Below are 17,987 nucleotides of genomic sequence, written 5' to 3'. Positions count from 1 at the left end.
TCTTCACCATTTGGTGTAAAAGCACAAAATTACCTGATATGAAAATTGGAGGGTGTACATTTTTAATCAAGATTGTATCTACACTAATTACAATTTAATGAGACTTTAAAACAATGCACGTTACTAACACAGAGGCCTTCCCGGTGGATCAGTCTTTTCTACAACTCCTTCTAGAACAGGTTTACTTTGGGTTCCTTTGGTAGGTTAGCCAGCTGATAGACAGACTAATGCTTTTTTTTTTCTGGTTTTTCGAGACAGGGTTTCTCTGTGTAGTTTTGTGCCTTTCCTGGAACTCACTTGGTAGCCCAGGCTGGCCTCGAACTCACAGAGATCCGCCTGCCTCTGCCTCCCGAGTGCTGGGATTAAAGGCGTGCACCACCACCGCCCGGCCCAGACTAATGCTTTTCTACTTTACATAAATATGAAAAATTCATACTGAAAAGTCTTGACTCAGTTCCTGTGTAGTAGTTTAGATAAGGATGGCCCTCATAGGCTTATATATTGGAATGCTTAGTCACTGGGGAGTAGCACTATTTGAAAAGAAATAGGAGATGTGGCCTTATTGCAGGAAGTGTGTCGAGGTTTCAAAAGCCCATGCTAGACTCAGTTCCCTCTCTCTTCTTTTGGATCAGGATGTAGCTCTCAGCTACTTCAGAACCACACCTGCACACCACCAGGCTCCTTATCATGATGTTAACAGACTATACCTCTGAAACTGTAAGCAAGTCCCCAATTAAATGCTTTCTCTTACAAGAGCTGCCTTGGTCATGGTGTCTCTTCACAGCAATAGAACAGTACCTAAGACATCCTGATAGGCTAGCTAGGTGAAAATAGCACAAAAAACCTCAATGCAGGTTGACTAGAAAATAGTCGTTAGATGTCTTACATTACACACAGACTACATTAATCTTTCTTTGAGAATTCTATCAGTTCTAAATTCTGAAAGCTGACTAGCCAATAAATACTGCTAACAATAAAAGATAACACTCATCAGTACAATGCATTCTCATCTCAAACTTCCTTCAGTTCCTCAGTATTAACTGAGACTTTGTCAGCAAGTCACTCAAAACTTCCCAGGGTACTCTACAAAAACCCAACATATGTTCTTTCACATCAAACAACTAATGAAAGATGTCTGGCTAACAGACCAACGTGTAATTAACTGAATATATTTGGAGATTACAAATGGGTCAGTGAATCCATGATGACTGTCAACATTCAGATGCCCGTTAATCACATACAGTCTAAAAAGAAAACAATGGTTCCCAGTTTCTAAACACAATGGCTGTACATAAAAGCTTGGGATTAGAAGAGGTCTTTCCATCACTTACCTGCACCTGTTCCAGATAACCCACTGGAATAACTCAGAATAATTCTGTTGTCCACATGACATCTTGCCTTTCCTAAAAGATGGTTCCTATGTCTACTTTCAGTCTTCTCTTTTAGTGTACTGAATCACTTCAATCTTTAACATTCTTCTATGACATGGTTCCTTGGGGGTGGGGCAGAGGCAGGGACAGGGCATGTAGAGTGGACACTAAGGATTGAACCTTCGGTCCTGTGCATGCAAAGCAAACACTCTACCACAAGTCATATCTCCAGCTCTCAGTAATTTGATACCTTTCCCATCTTTTGTTCCACTGGAATTCATAACACTTGGGCTGTTACAATTGTAAAAAATATTAAATTATGTTAATATTTTAATAATCATGGCATACTATTGCTCTCTTTAAAGTTCTAAGGTAATATAATGTTTTCTAGTGTTAGTTTCATTTGGGAATATGACACGAGAAAATGTCAAGCTCCTAATTTCAAAAGTATTCAAAGGAAATTTTAAGGGATCTTTGAATTTTTTTAAAAGTTCCCATTGACCCTAGAGAAGCAAAGCCCTCATCTGGAAGCCTGGGACAGTGAATCCCTGTTGGAGGAGTAAGCCCCATTTCCCAGAGCCAGATTTTAGGTCTACAGTGACTTAAACCCTGTGTGCCCTGCCTTTTCACCACCCTTCCTTCCTTAGACCCGAAATCCAAGCCCCTTCCTTACCCATTTCGGGGACTCCAGAAAGCCAGTCAGGAAGTTAAAGACCTACTTAACCTTGTAAGCAAGGCGGCAGTGTTGTGGAATATTATTAGTTAAAGACGTGTTACATTCTTTAAAAAAAAAAAAAATCAGACACAGCTTCTTTAAAAGCTTCTGCCAGCCGGCGGTGGTGGTGCACGCCTTTAATCCCAGCACTCGGGAGGCAGAGGCAGGCGGATCTCTGTGAGTTCGAGGCCAGCCTGGGCTACCAAGTGAGTTCCAGGAAAGGCGCAAAGCTACACAGAGAAACCCTGTCTCGAAAAAAAAAAAAAAAAGAGCTTCTGCCTTATAGGAAGCCCTTGAGCAGCCAGTACATTAAGTTTTTTTTTTTTAAAAAAAAAAAAAAAGTAAAAAATGCCTGCTGCAGCACAAGCATTAGCATTCTAAGGCTCTGAGGGGTTGAATGCAGTTCTCAGTCATGAACCTCCAGACCCAGCCTTCAGGCTTAGGCTTGGCTGTCACGATTGGAGAAGCAGCGGGAAGTCAGACACCAAAGCCACAGTGGAGGTCCTAGCCTCACTACTTAGCAGTTTTTCACTCATGCAGACAAAAAAAGACTAGAAATTTGAAGTAAAGACAGATCCAAATGGAGAAAACCTCTAAAAAGGTTCCAGTGTGTTTTACAGTGTGTATAGGCTTAAGAAAGAAAGAAACGGGGTATAGACAGTCATAGAAAGAAATAGTTTAAAATTACAGTAAAGTATTTAAAAAGAGAGTAAAGGTAATATAAAAGAAAAAAAGCCACATAAGATGGGAAATACACAGGGAGTCTGGATCCTGCATGTTACTGTGTTGATTCTGAATTTATTTTTAATTGCTGATAAGCAAAGGAGAGCAGCTGACAGACATGATATTGAAAGGACTGCTGAAATAAACCAGCCTAGATATTTTTAAGAATGCCATGTATTAATATTTCTGATCAATTAAAAAGAATGCCTTAACTTTAAAATGGAACTCAAAAAATGCATTGCTTTGGAGAAAAGGTTTTGCTTTTATTTCCACAGGAAATGAGAGGCTGGTTCCTTCAGGAATTGATATGGATCAGGTTTGATCAAGGAAGCCCTCCTGAATCTTGACAGGTGATATCTATCAACAAAGGTTACAGCTGGTCTTCCCAGGACTTGGCCATTATCTCAATTTTCTTGGGGGCCCCTAAAGACGCTTTTGCCAACAGACAACAAGAGGCAGTTTGGAGAACATGACGTCCACATTCCCAAGAGATGGAATGGATGGTCTTTGGTTATTTGGTGGGTTGTGGATATTTGTTATCATTTAGAGGAATATAGGATTAAAAGACAACTATTAATCTCAGTTATTTTGCATTGGCATGGATTTTGGTATACTGAAATAAATTTAGTTATTTTTGTTATACTGTATGTATGTTTCTACTCTTGTTTGGGGTATTGTGCTTATGCAGCTCATTTAAAAATACAATGTATAACAAAGAAATGAGGTTAGTAGTTAATCTATAATAATCAAACTTATAGTCACATTGGATGTGTTTTCCAGGTTAAATGGGTATATTTTAGACAGATAATTTTCAAACACTTCAAAAACCTACAGAATATGGCATTTAAAATGTTTTGTTAACATAGGGTTTTTCATGACAATGAGACACATGCTACCTCAGAGAAGATTATGGGCATCAGAGAAACACCTTATGGGGTTTGCTTTCATTGTGGCAAGGTTAGTCACTGGGCAAAGAAACTGTTCTTGCCTTTGACTGCTAACAATGTGCTGTGCAGACTGGACAAGCGGTACATAGGAAAAGGACTGTTGAACTTTGCAAGACAAGGCAGGACAGTTCTTCAAAATTCCTGCTTCATATTGTAAAATAAAATAAAATAAATTTTAAAAAAGAAAAAAAAATTCCTGCTTCACAGAAGAGTCTGCCAGATATTCTGCAGGACACAGAGGAAAGCGACTGACAAACTTTCCCAATGCAAGTCAGGAGAGTCCTTCAAATTTCCTGCTCCACTGAAAAGTCTGCCAGATATTCTAGGCATGTAGGCCAAAGGTGAATGCCCCGATGTTGCAGAGGAACTTTGGGTGACTGTCCAGACAGCCAGATGTCTCTGTTGTCAGGTAATATTACATTCTTCTGGGGTCTGTGATAAAGTTAAAGATTAAATACTTAGAGTAATAGTTTTCCTTAGTTATGATAGAAAGTAAAGTAGGTATAAAACTTTGGAATCACTAAGATAAGGGAGTATTTTCTCTGAATTTGCTAAATACTAATGGACTGAATATCATAAATGTAATTCTTACTTGATAACTGGTTTTGTTGTATATAGTTTTATTATGTTAAAGTTAAAACCTTTCATTTTTATTTACACAAAAAGGGGAAATGTGGAATATTAGTTTAAGATGTGCTACATTTGCTTATGATGGGGAATATTTGTTTAATGATGCAAAGATGTGTGGTATTCTTTTATGTTGCATTTGTTTAACTCTGTCAAGATGTGTTACTTTGCCTGCTTAAAACACCTGATTGGTCTAATAAAGAGCTGAATGCCCAATAGCTAGGCAGGAGTGAGGGATAGTCGGGGCTGCCATGCAGAGAAAATAGAAGGAGAAAAAGAGAAGAGGAAGAACAAGAAAGGGAGAAAGAGAGAATGCCAGGGGTCAGCCACCCTGTGGAATATTCCTTTATACTATGTGAATATGTGTCACTATGATTGGGTTAATAAAGAAGCTAACTGGCCAATAGCTGGACAGGTAGAGGCTAGATGGGACTTGCAGAAAAAGGAGAGCGTGAGGAAAAAGAGGAGGAGTCTCTCAAAAGTTCATGGAGATACAGAGAGAAGGAGATGAACTTGCCATACTGAGAAAAGATACCAAGTCATGTGGCACAGCATAGATAGTAAATATGAGTTAATTAAAATGTAAGACTTAGTTAATAACAAGCCTGAGCTATTGGCCAAGCATTTACAATTAATAATAAGTCTCTGAATGGTTATTTGGGAGTGGCTGCTGAGACACAGAGAAACTCTGCCTACACTACCCAGGCACACAGCCAGCTACAGAGTAAGAAGTAAAGAAAGGTATATAGAATAGAGAAAGGTAAGCCTAGAGGCAATAGGTAGACAGGATAATTTAAGTTAAGAAAAGCTGGCTAGAAACAAAGCAAGCTAAAGCCAGGCATTTGTAAGTAATATTAAGTCTCCATGTATTTATTTGGAAGCTGAGTGGTGACCCCCAAAGGTCAAAGAGTAAAAACAACAACAGGGCAGATCCCTGAGCAGGGCCCTTGTCCCTGCCAGCCCCACAGTCACACACCTCTTCAGCTCTGGCCAGGATGGTTCTTCCACATCTCTTAAGGGACCTCCCCAGAAGGGGTGCAATTGAAGAGTTTTGGTGTTAAAACCAGTTGCTGTCCCCTGCCCCATGTGGCAAGACTGGCTTGGTATAAACTTAACCACATCCCCCAAGGCTGGAGGCCCTAAGCAGTTGGGGGGATAGTAAGACATGCCCTGGGAGTCACATCTTATATATAAGCCTGTTCTTGTTAGTCTCAATGATAATAAAATATATCCATGTCTAAGAAAAAAAAGAAAAGGTCTCTATCATTTTAAACCATTTTGGTTTTCTTGAAAAGCATTCTCTTTACTTATTGGTTATACTTTTTAAATGAAAAAAAATCACAGATTATTTTTTAATTTTTGCTATTGTCATTCTTTTTCTTATTGTGGAAAGTCCCCATGTACTAAAAGTAAAGAAACCAGATTCAATAGCTATCTACATCTTTCCAATACTGTTTCCTATATTCTGTGCTCACCAGATGCCTTTTTTTTTTTTTTTTTTTTTTTTTTTTTAATTCAAAGTCTGGTCATTTATTTGTTACTCTTAAAGACTAATTTTTGACTGGACTCAGACTTAGAAGCAGAATTTCACAGCAAGAACTGCCTGTATGTCTTGGCGATCAGTTCCTGGTGCTTTTCTTTGGCTTCCTGCATTCTTTTGGCCAAAAGTTTCACATATTCTGCAGCTTCCTCTTTGTTTTTCTTGGTGCATTATTTCTTCAGAGCAATACATCAGTGTTTGTGTTGCAAGTCACTGAATCTTGGGTGCTTTGGTCCTGGCATTCTCATCTTCTTTGTTTAAGGGCTTTCTGACAACATATTGGCAGACATCATCTTCTTTTAATTTAATTTAATATTAAGATGTTTGCAGATTCTGCTAACTCTTTTGGGCCCCAACCACCAAGGCACACACAGTACTATGTGTCAGTCCAGGAATATCCTTCTTTTCTTTTTTTAGCAATAACCAAGTTGAGAACACTCAGATTGGCATCCACAATGCATCTATCTGCAAGCAGACTTGCACGTCCTCTCTCCAGTTCTCCTTGGTCTATAATGAGAATGCCCCTTACTCAACAGCAGTGCACTTTGCTGTGTCAAGACACCCACATAACCCATCCACACTTCACCCAGAACATCAGCAGCTACTTCTGTGCCCATGCACTTCTCATGGAAAGCACAAAATTTGTGTTTATCATCTACCTCAATCAGTCTGACAGCTGGTAGTTGGGAAGGAAGTATTCAGTTCAGTTTCACCTTTACACAGCCGACCACAAGGAGATGCTGTGAAAAAAAGCTGTTTTCTTTCTTTCTCTCTTTTCTCTCCTCTCCCTCTCTCTCCATACAAAACTAATTTTCCTGCTCCATATCTTGATATGCATTGTTCTCCATACTGATATAAACCAAGGGACTCTTGTTCTAAACCACGGATACTATACTCACTATATATGTTTTGCTACAAATATTCACAATATTATAGCTATACTTATACAACGGAAAAGTACATTCACAGATAAATGGTCAGTCACTGCCATGCTGCTTAAGTAAATTCTAGTAGACAGCAGAAAGCAGTCTAAGCATGGCATGGTGACACATGCCTTTAATCTCAGCACTTAGGAAGGAGGCAGAAGCACATGAGTCTCTGAGTTCAAAGCCAGCCTAATCTACATAGTGGGTTCCAGGGCTATGTAGAGCGACCCAGTCTCCAAAAAAAGATTTTGATGCTCAATTCCTTTGAATACACAGCAAGAGATATCTTTAGTGACATTGAAAGAAAGCAAGAGTTAGCTGGCAGATGCTGTAACTGGCCTTAGGAAAGTGTCATTTATAAGAAATCCATACAATATCAGAAACTTTTAGGGTTTACAAAGATGGTAAAATCCAAATAACCACAAAGAGACAGAATTCTTTTTCTTAAGAGTCATGAAGTGCTGAAAATGCTTCAAAAAATCAAGAGAAGGGTGGGCAAGATGGCGCAGCAGGTTAAGGCCCTTCCCATCAGGCCTAGAAACCTGCGTTCAATTCCTGGGACCCACATGGTGGAAGGGGGACTCACTCCCACCAAGCTGGTCTCTGACTTTCACATGCATACCAACACACACACACACACACACACACACACACACACACACACACACACACAATAAAGAAAGAAAGAAAGAAAGAAAGAAAGAAAGAAAGAAAGAAAGAAAGAAAGAAAGAAAGAAAAAAAGAAAAAAATATAAAAATAAGTCAAGAGAGAGCTAAATATAAAACCTGCCTAAAAAGAAGTCTACAGACTCTCATCAGGGGAATTGCTATAAATAATTTCAAGCAGGAGTTATAAAAGAATCTATAAAATATTAGTGGATGATTTGGTTGGGACTTGAGGACCAGGATGAAAAGATTCTAAAGACAAAGTAAAGAACACAGAGGTATGTGTACTTCACTCTTCATCAAAATCTTTTCCACCAAACACCAAATGTGCAATTTTGGCAGTCTTTTCTTTCATTCAATAAAACAAACTAAAAAACAACAACAACAAAAGCCAAAGGAATTGTCTGTCTTTAAAACCAGGCATTTAGAAAGTACTTACATCTGAACCCACGCTTCTTGTGGTACTTTGTAGGACAGGTTTAGTCACGGAAAGTTTTCCATTCACTGAACTGTTCACCACAGGGGCTGGCACCACATTCACCACATGGTTAGGTAGCTGGGTGGCTCCTCCTGCGACAGCAAGAACAGGCTGAGCAGAAGGCAGCACTCCAGGGGCCTGAAGTTGAACCACAGTGGGCTGGGAGAGCAGAACAGTCTGACCTGGGTTTAACAAAGAGAAAGAAAGGGGATCATGTGGTGCGGAGCCATTGTGTCAGGGAGCAGTTTAACATTCAGGTCTCTTTGACAGACAGACAGATTGATCCTGGGGAACTTCATACCATTAAATAAGACATTACCAGTAACAACATACACTACGGGGGACTCTGCTGTTGTGTTTTTAATGGGACCAGCCAAGTTCATCCTCTTTGAGTTATCATTAACAATCTATTTTCAATCAGATGTGGTATATACCTATGGTATATACCTATAGTCCAAGTAGCTGAGAGGCTGACACTGAGGAACCACTCAAGCCCAGAAACCTGTGGATAGTTTGGACGGCACAGCAAGACTCAACTGATAAAAGTAAAAGAGGCCAGGAGAGATGGCTCAATGGTTAAGAGTGCCTACCGCTCTTCAAAAGAGCCTGGATTTGGTTTCCAGTACCCATGTTGAGTAGCTTACTACTACAACTTACAACTCCAACTCCAGGAGTTTTGACACCATCTTCTGGCTTCTTCAAGTATTTACACGCACGTGCGCACACGCACATACACAATTTAAATTCAAAAAGTTTTTAAAGCCAGGTCTGATGATGCAGACCAGTAAATTATAGCCACTATGAAGGCTGAACTAGGAGAATCAGAAGTCCATTCAGACCCTCATTTCACAAAGTAAATAAAAAGAGGACTGGGGATGTAGCTCAGTGGTAGAGGGCTTGCCTAGCATGCATAAGGCCCTGGGTTGAATTCCCAGTACTGGGGGGGAAGAAGGCAAAAATACTCACTAGAGACATGAACAAACCAGGCAGTAGTTCATTTTTATCTTTTTTAATATAACAACAATACAAAACAATTTGTTGTCATATCTACATTTTCCAAGTTTAGCCTCTGAAGTTTATTAGTTCTATATGAATTTTTCTTATTTTAAACAATAAGACCTTTAAATTAAGATTTACAAATACAGCCAGGCGGTGGTGGCGCACACCTTTAATCCCAGCACTCAGGAGGCAGAGCCAGGCGAATCTTTGTGAGTTTGAGTCCAGCCTGGTCTACAAAGTGAGATCCAGGACAGGCTCCAAAGCTACACAGAGAAACCCTGTCTTGAAAAAAAAAAACAAAAAGATTTTCAAATACATACATATACAAATATGTAGGAAAGAGCCAAGTGACTACAAATGCAAAAAAAAAAAAAAAAAAAATGAAACCAAATGAGATGAAAATGTATTTAACAGGTACAATGACTGTCTATAAATAATACCAACTTTTCTGATCCCTGCCAAAACAGTGATCTTCAAATCTCTTCCTGTTCTTTGCAGGTGCCATTACCTTAAACTAGCACTCTTTGAGGAGAACTATCACTGCCCTCAGGAAAGCACATACAACTCCTAATACTGATCTATTAAAACTGTACCTGCCCGTTTCCTTCCCTTGACAATTTTATAAGGTATTGAAAGCCTTGCCTAATATCTGCATAGTTTGGCTTTATCTAGCTATATAAAGGTATTATTATAACCAGAAACTTTTAAATACAATATAGATTTATAACTCTTCTTCAAGGAAAAACAGACATTTTATGTTCAGGCAGTTTAAAATGACTTATAAAGCTTAGCTTCATATTTCAAAGGGTTGGGGAAAACTGAAAATGAAAATACTTTCAGAACACCTGTTTGTTGGCTTGGCTAAAAACAGCTGTCTTGGCTAAAAAAGATCACATTTATAAAATTCTTTGTTTCAGTGACCTCAAAAGGGAGACCAGAAGTAGAATTCAAATGTTACCATTTTTCCCAATTCAGTTATTAGCACTTATAAGTATTAAGTTTGTAAGAAAACTTAAAATTAATTTCATAAATTTGAAATACATACAATTTACTGGGAATAATATGTTTATCTCCTCGTTTTCCCCTAAACTGACTTCTGTTATAAAATAAATTCACATAAAATGGAGAAATGGGTTAAAGGCAGTTATATAAATATATGCTTAGGCCAGAAATACAAAAAAAAAGTAATATATAAATAATGTATGAACAGAGATTAAATTTTTATCAACACTGAATAAGACATTAAGTCACTCTGGCATTAAAAAGATATACTTACTATATATAATGTAAAAACCTGAAGCGAAGGATTTCTAGCTGAATATACTCACTTCTCGGGGCACTGGAGTTTGAACCCAGGGTCTTGCACAAGCCAAGCAGGCCTTCTACCACTCAGCCCTGAGGTTTTGAGACAGGACCTCACTATGTACCTCAAAGCTGGCCTGCAACCTGACATGTAGCCCAGGCTAACCTCAATTCACAATCCTCTAGCTTCAACCTCCCAAGTGTTGGAATTCCAGGTACACACCACCATGTCCAAAAGTACTCTTCTTTAACATCAAAGAGACAGCTCAGCCATACAAGATAATTATGGTGTTTGTCAGTTCTATGGACCATGAAAATGCATAATGAGAAAAGACTATTAAGAATTTAGCTATGAGTCGGGCAGCAGAGGTGCACACCTTTAATCACAGCACTTGGAAGGCAGAGCCAGGAGGATCTCTGTGAGTTTAAGGCCAGCCTGGTCTACAGAGCTAGTTCCAGGAAAGACGCAAAGCTACACAGAGAAACCCTGTCTCGAAAAAAACAAAAAAAACAACAAAAAAAGAATTTAGCTATGAATTTGTATTGGGCATAGGAATGTATGGCTATAAATCCAAACACTTGGGAGACAGAGATAGGATTTTTGGTTCAAGGCCAGTCTTGGACTATGTATTAAGACACCATCTCAAAAACAAAACAGAAATAAATAAATAAATAAATAAATAAATGTAAAACAAATTTGTAATTTATTAACAACAGATATAGCCATAAATTTTTTGAAAATAATTTTATAAAAATAAGTGAAATAAATTATTTGATCTACAGTAATAGCTTGCAACAAATAGAGATTTAAGGATGCCTTGTAAAATGCCATAAGACCACTGCTTTCCTATTTAACCCCACCACCCCACCATATAGAACCAGTACATAAACCAATACTTGGAGAAGAGAAGAACATTCTCAGAAACAACGTTCCAAACCTTCTAAGCTTAAAATTGTGATTACAAAAAAAAAAAGAAGGAAAAAAAAAAAACCTTCCCCTCTAAGCGTTGTTCCAAACTTGAATCTATTCCACAGAGAAGATAGTAATCCTCAAAGAAAGGATCAGATCTGTAGACCCAGGTGCAAATTTAAAGCACTGGTAAATAACTCTTGTGAATGTCTGTAATATTCCTTAAACTAATTTTTAAAAATAATCCAAACTGGGCCTGGCAGTATAGGCCTATAATCCCAGTTACTAAGAAGGCCAGGTAAAAGGATCACAAGTTCAAGGCCCAGCTAGGGCTACAGAGGGACTTCAAGATCAGCCTAAGCAACTTAAGGAAACTGTCTCAAAGTAGAAGTTAAAAGAAGGCTGGGGATGTATAGGGCTCAGTGGTACCACTTGCCAAGTATGAACAGGGCTCAAGGTTCAATTTCCATTACTAAAAAAGAAAGAAAAGAAGGAAGGCAGGAAGACAGACAGGCAGGCAGGAAAACAGGCAGACAGGAAGACAGGCAGACAGACAGGAAGGCAGGAAGACAGGAGGCAGGCATGAAGAAGGCAGAAAGGAAAGAAAAACAATCCAGTCTCACTGTCCACTGACTCGCTGTCCCTATTTCCCAGCCAAGAGATTTGCATCTTGGGGAGAGGGAGGATTATCAAGGCAGTCTGTACACCAAATGTGGCTCATGTCCCACCAGGCCACTGTGCCTCCTCATTCCACACTTCATTTCAAGCTCTTACACCCTAAAGTTTCCAACGGTCTCAGCTTTATCTAAATCAAGGATCCTCTAAATATTTTAGGCATGTTCAAGTTTAAGCAGAATGGCAAGAACCATTAAATTTCTATTATGTTATGTTCAAAAACAAAAGATGCTCCTAGTTACTTGCTAAGTGCTAACCAGGCCACAGACGACAATGCAAAGGACCGTTTGGGGCCTTCATGAGTTAGCAGCTGAACATAGTCACTACTGCTCCTGGTGTGGAGACACATAAAACAGACACACCAAAGGGTTGTTTATCCATCTTGGCATACTCAAAATCCTCTCTAGCATTACATGCAAATCCCCTTAATGGAAGACAGTTGGATTCAATGCTGAATGTGTCTATATATGATCACTGATTTTGATGGTCAGTTCTTTCTTTTTAACTTTCTTCAAAGATTTCAAACCACATATCAAACATTTATGGAATACCTACTTTGTTTTAAATAACACACTTGTGTCAACTTGGTCAAATATTTCTTTGTTCCAGGTTTTCTCATCAATAAAATGAAAATATTGATACCTATCCTGAGAGATATGTAACCATTAAATAAGAAAATGCATTTAAGCACTTAGAAGAATGGCTGGCTGGGGAAACCCACAGAGACAGCTGATACGAGCTTGTGGGAGAGCTCACAGACTCTAGACCGACAGCTAGGAAGCCTGCATGGGACCAACCTAGGACCTCTGCATGTGGGTGACAGTTGTGTAGCCTGGTCTGTTTGTGGGGGTCCTAGCAGTAGGGCAAGGACCTGTCCCTGATGCATAAGCTGGCCTTTTGGAACCTATTCCCTATGGTAGGATCCTCACTCAGCCTTGCTGCAGAATGGAGGAGCTTGGTCCTGCCTCAAACTGATATGCCCAGTGCTTTGCTGACTCCCATGGGAGGCCTGAACTTTCTGAATGGAGACGCAGGAGAAATGGTTGCGGGGGCAGGGGTTTGAGGAGCCAGAAGGGAGGTTCAGGAGGGAATGGGAAGAGAAGAGGGAGGGGAACTGTGGTTGGGATGTAAAATAAATAAAAACAATTTAATAAGGAAAAAGAAAAGGGGGCTGGAGAGATGGCTCAACGGTTAAGAGTACTAGCTGTTCTTCCAGAGGTCCTGAGTTCAATTCCCAGCAACCACATGGTGGCTCACAACCATCTGTAATGAGATCTGGTGCCCTCTTCTGGCCTGCATGCATACATGCAGACAGACACTGTATATATAATAAATTTAAAAAAAAAAAAAAGAAAGAAAGAAAGAAAAAAGAAAAGAAGAATGTCTGGCACATAACAACAGCTTAGCATACATTCATTATTGACACTTTTTCTCTTTAATAGTAGCTTCCATGTATTAGCAACTCATTAGTTCTCACAATTGCTATGTAATTATTTATACAAATTTAAATCTCAAATTAAAAGGCAGAATTCTGAGAACAAAATTGATTACATTTCAGCATGTTTTTAGAAGAAATATTATAATTAATTACTAAGATTTGGCCAGCCAGCCAACTTGGCTTCACTCTGGCATCCCCTCTTCTAGATGTACCCCTAAATTTAAGTGATTTGCAGTATCACCAAAAAGGTCTAAGACAGAAGCATAGAAGTCACCCAGAGACTTTCCTCTCTGTCCTTCATGACTCCTCCCACAGACACTGCCACCATCAATCCCACCCTTACGATGCCAGGCTGTGTAACAGCTCTACTTCCCTCCTGGCTCTCCACTTTCAGATAGTCTTGGCTTTAATCATCTTCCAACTGCACTACTTACAACATTCTTACAGGGCACAGAAGACAAAGAAGCAAAACTACGTAGAAAAATAATTCAGGTTGGCAGAATTCAATGCACAATGCCAGGTTAGTTAGATTAGCGAAAGTCTATAGAAAATAATGATGTTATACTGTAAAGTTAGAAAACTAAATTGGAACCAAATTGCAAAGCACTTTAACCCCATACTAGAGAATTTGAACTTAAACCTGTAAGTATTACATAGTTGTCGTTTTTCTTTTTTGTCCATGTGGTATATGCATGTATGTTTTCATGTGTGTGCACATGTGTGTTGAGGCCAGAGGCTGATGTTGGGTGTCTTCTTCAGTGACTCTCCATCTTACTTTTTGAGACAGGTCTCTCCCTGAAACTGGAGCTTATCAGTGAGCTAGACAGGCTGCTTGGTGACCTCTAGGGATCTACCTATCTCCAGACAGGCACTAGAGCATCCAACGTTTTATGTGGGTGCTAGGCATCTGAACTCAGGTCTCCAGGCTTATGTGGCAAGCATTTTACTGACTGAGTCATCACCCAGCCCTTTCTTCTTTTCATTCCACTCTCAAATTCAAGATTGATAATAATAACAACAATGTATGAAAGACATTTAATCTGAAAGTTATAATACTAGTACCAAAATCCATAGATTATATTATAAAAAACAAACAATTTATTGGCACTGCTCATCAAAAATACAGTCCTCAGATCATGTGAAATCACTGAAGTTCAGAATGTATGATTTTAATCTCTGGAACTGATAAAATGCTTGGAAAAGAATAATCTGTCTTTTGCTATAAGTAAAGATCTCAGTCAGTGGTGGCAGCGCACACCTTTAATCCTAGCTCTCAGGAGGCAGAGGCAGGTGGATCTCTGAGGCCAGCCTGGTCTACAGAGTGAGTTCCAGGACAGGATAGCCAGGACTACACAGAGAAAGCCTATCTTGAAAACAAACAAAAAGAGCTCTCCTACCACTCAAACAGAGCCAACAGTTTAAAGCGAACTCTTGAGGATATTCCCTCCTGCCATGTTAATGTCAGCTTGGACTTTTTATACATGTGTTTTAATAGCTGTGGGAACTATAATGAGGTTCTTCGTGAACTTAAAATTCTTAGCCTTTGGAAAGACACAAATCCTTTCGAGATCTTAGTAAAAAAAATTTAAGTACTATTTCTAAAACGCCACATATGAATGCACACTAAATCTTTCACCTTCTTTCAAAGAGTTTATGAACCCTTAACATCCACTTACACATCACAAGAACACATATCCCATAGGTTTGCTATTTTTCCTATTTAAAAAAAAAAAGTGTTGATCCTAAATGGAGGAAGGCATTTCAAACTATTTTGCTATTAGTTGTTTTTTTTGTTTTTTTTGTTTTTTTGTTTTTTTGTTTTTTTTTTTTTTAAATCAGGTATTCTTTTTGCTTAGTTCTTTTTATTAATGTCCTATTGCCCACGGTCATTTAAGAGACAAGGTCAATATTATACAAGATCAAATTTATGAAGCCTCCACCATTGAAACCATGCTCTAGAGAAATGAGCTAATGATTCATAAATGCAAATACAGCCATAAAAGTAAATGTGACACCGATGTTTACTTATACAAGCCCTATTAACTCCTAGTGCTAATTGGTGCCAATAAATTCAATCCTGAGAAATGAATACTGCATAAATTTTCTCATAACCATGTGTACAGAGATCAATGTAAGTACAGTGAGGATTACGCTACCTAAGAAATGTCCCATATCTCAAGATTACCAAAGCCTCAGACCTAAACTTCTTTCAATAGTGAACTTTCGTGTAGACTCACAAGCACATGATGCCATCTGGTGGGTAAAATACAGAAAAACACCAATTCTGAGCTAGTTGGCGGCAGTCAGGTCTTCTAAAACCTAGTTCAACGCCTTGCTTACCAAACCACACAGTCTCCTCAGAAATTCAGAGCCAGATTTATTGCTCAACACATACTTGATTTGAAATGGTCCTTATTATTTTAAATCCTAACCACTCCTTAAAAAAAAAAAAAAAAAAAAAAAAAAAAGGTCATAGCCACAATAATCTCAGAATAAAGTGGCAATACAAAAAGTCTCTCAAATTTTCTTCTTCATTGTAAGTGGTTTCATAATATCAAAAGCCTCCTCAGTCAGGGGTGGTGCACACCTTTAGTCCCAGCACTCAGGAGACAGAAGCAGGTAGATCTCTGTTGATTTGAGGCCAGCCTGGGCTACTTATAGAGTTCCAGGCCAGTTAAGGGTACATAATGAGACTCTGCCTCAAAAAAGAAAGAAAAAAAGAAATCAACAAGAAAAAAATAATGGTGCCTTAAATACAGATATTATCTCAATAAAAGCTGTAAGGAAACAAGAGGTAACAGATATAATTTATCTGTAGAGCTCTGTCTCTACAAGGACAGGAGCCACATTAATCATCTCTGCAAAATCCTCAGAACCATGGAAATTTCCTGACACAATGGTACATGCTCAAAAATTATAACCCAAATTAAAATAAATCATGTGATATAAGCCTTACTGCTTTCCAATAAACCTAGAGCATCACGGTCTACACAGGTACCTTTAGTGGGTGCAGGCTGTATACTGATAATTGACTGCTGCTTTGCCAGTGGCATAAGGGCTGGTAGTGTCTGAATAATGATGGTTTTTGCTGGAACACTGGCATTTGTTTGAGTCTTGGGTGCTGCTGGAAGTAATAAAGGCTTGGGCTGAACTGAAGGTTTTGAATTCATCTGATTTTTTTTCTTTGGAGTCAGTCCATGTTCTGGAGAAAAAAACAAAACTTCAAATCAATCTCAAGAAAATTAAGAAAACATATTATATTATATACATACTTCCCTCTATGTATATTATCTTGACTTCTAGTAACAATCATCAGTGAGTGAAAACCCAGCTACTCTTTAAATGAATGGACTGAAGAAAAGTCCTCAGTCCGGGAAGGGAACTATGAACTGGTAAGGATAATGCTAAAATTACTGAATAAAGTCAAGACTTTTGCTGTGGAATAATCCTTTTGTACACTGTAAAGATGTGTTGCTCTTGTTGTTAATAAAAAAACTGATTGGCTGATAGCTAGGCAGGATAAGGTGGGAGAACCAGATTAAGAATGTTGGGAAGAAGGAGAAGGAATCTGAGGAGACCCCATGAGACACAGAGCAAGCAGGATGGGAAGTATGTACATGAGGAAAACGAGCCTCAGGGAAATGCATAGATTAATAGAAATGGGTTAATGTTATAAGAACTAGATAAAAAGCACAGCTAAGCTATCAGCTGAGCATTTATAATTAATATTAAGTCTCTGTGTGGTTACTTAGGGAGCAGCTGGAGGGAGAGAAAAGTCTGCCTACAGACTTTAATGAGGTAAGAGTCATTATCTCTCACATTCAGTGTCTACCTGGGCCTTTACATCCTCCCCTAAAGATGGCAGAATTTACGTGTACTTTAAGTATTTTTCACCTAAGAAGACAAATGATTTTTCCCCCTTGTCCTCTTCACAGTAATCATTCAGAACAGCAACAAAATAATATATACTAATTTAGGGACTGGAGAGAGGGCTCAGCACTTAAGGGTATTGGTTGCTCTTCAAGAAGACTTGAATTCTGGAACAGTTTACAACTGTCTATAATTCCAGTTCCAGGGGATTTGAAGCCCTCTTTTGGCCTCTGGAGGCAAGAGGAATGCACTTGTTTCACAGACATAAATGCAGATAAAACACCCATATATATAAAATAAAATGTTACAATAAAAAAAAAAGCCAGTGCCGGGCGGTGGTGGCGCACGCCTTTAATCCCAGCACTCGGGAGGCAGAGCCAGGCGGATCTCTGTGAGTTCGAGGCCAGCCTGGGCTACCAAGTGAGTTCCAGGAAAGGCACAAAGCTACACAGAGAAACCCTGTCTCGAAAAACCAAAAATAAATAAATAAATAAATAAATAAATAAATAAATAAATAAGCCAGCTTAATAAATATATGCCTAATTCAATATTTAACTCTTAAAAATGGAACCTAAGTTGTCTAAAATATAAATAACAGAAATTGGGAGACAGATACCAGTTTTGTTTCCAGGACTGATGACGGGCTTGTCTTCCTTCAGTGGCTCTACTGAGGCGGGGCTATGACAGCTTTCACCATATAAGGAAAGGGGAGACTGGGAGCTGGAAGACAAATCCAACTCCTCCTGCAGCAAAACACAAACAAATTAATGCCCAAGAGTACAATCTTTGAGCAACAAAGTA

General features: G+C 38.8%; 1 protein-coding gene across 2 annotated transcripts in view; it reads right to left on the bottom strand.

The window, feature by feature from the left end:
* The window catches only part of Atf6 (activating transcription factor 6), a 176,242-nt gene that overhangs the window by 131,431 nt on the left and 26,824 nt on the right, over positions 1–17,987 (bottom strand). For both annotated transcript variants that reach the window (XM_028864333.2, XM_028864332.2), the window contains exons 5-7: positions 17,803–17,929; positions 16,315–16,518; positions 7,954–8,174 (exon numbers count right to left, since the gene is read on the bottom strand). In XM_028864333.2, the coding sequence (XP_028720166.1) occupies positions 7,954–8,174; positions 16,315–16,518; positions 17,803–17,929 (552 nt within the window). The remainder of the gene's footprint in view (positions 1–7,953; positions 8,175–16,314; positions 16,519–17,802; positions 17,930–17,987) is intronic.

Source organism: Peromyscus leucopus, chromosome 15 (genome assembly GCF_004664715.2).
Source record: "Peromyscus leucopus breed LL Stock chromosome 15, UCI_PerLeu_2.1, whole genome shotgun sequence".
Lineage (NCBI taxonomy): Eukaryota > Metazoa > Chordata > Mammalia > Rodentia > Cricetidae > Peromyscus > Peromyscus leucopus.
This window is presented reverse-complemented; position numbering and strand designations above follow the sequence as displayed.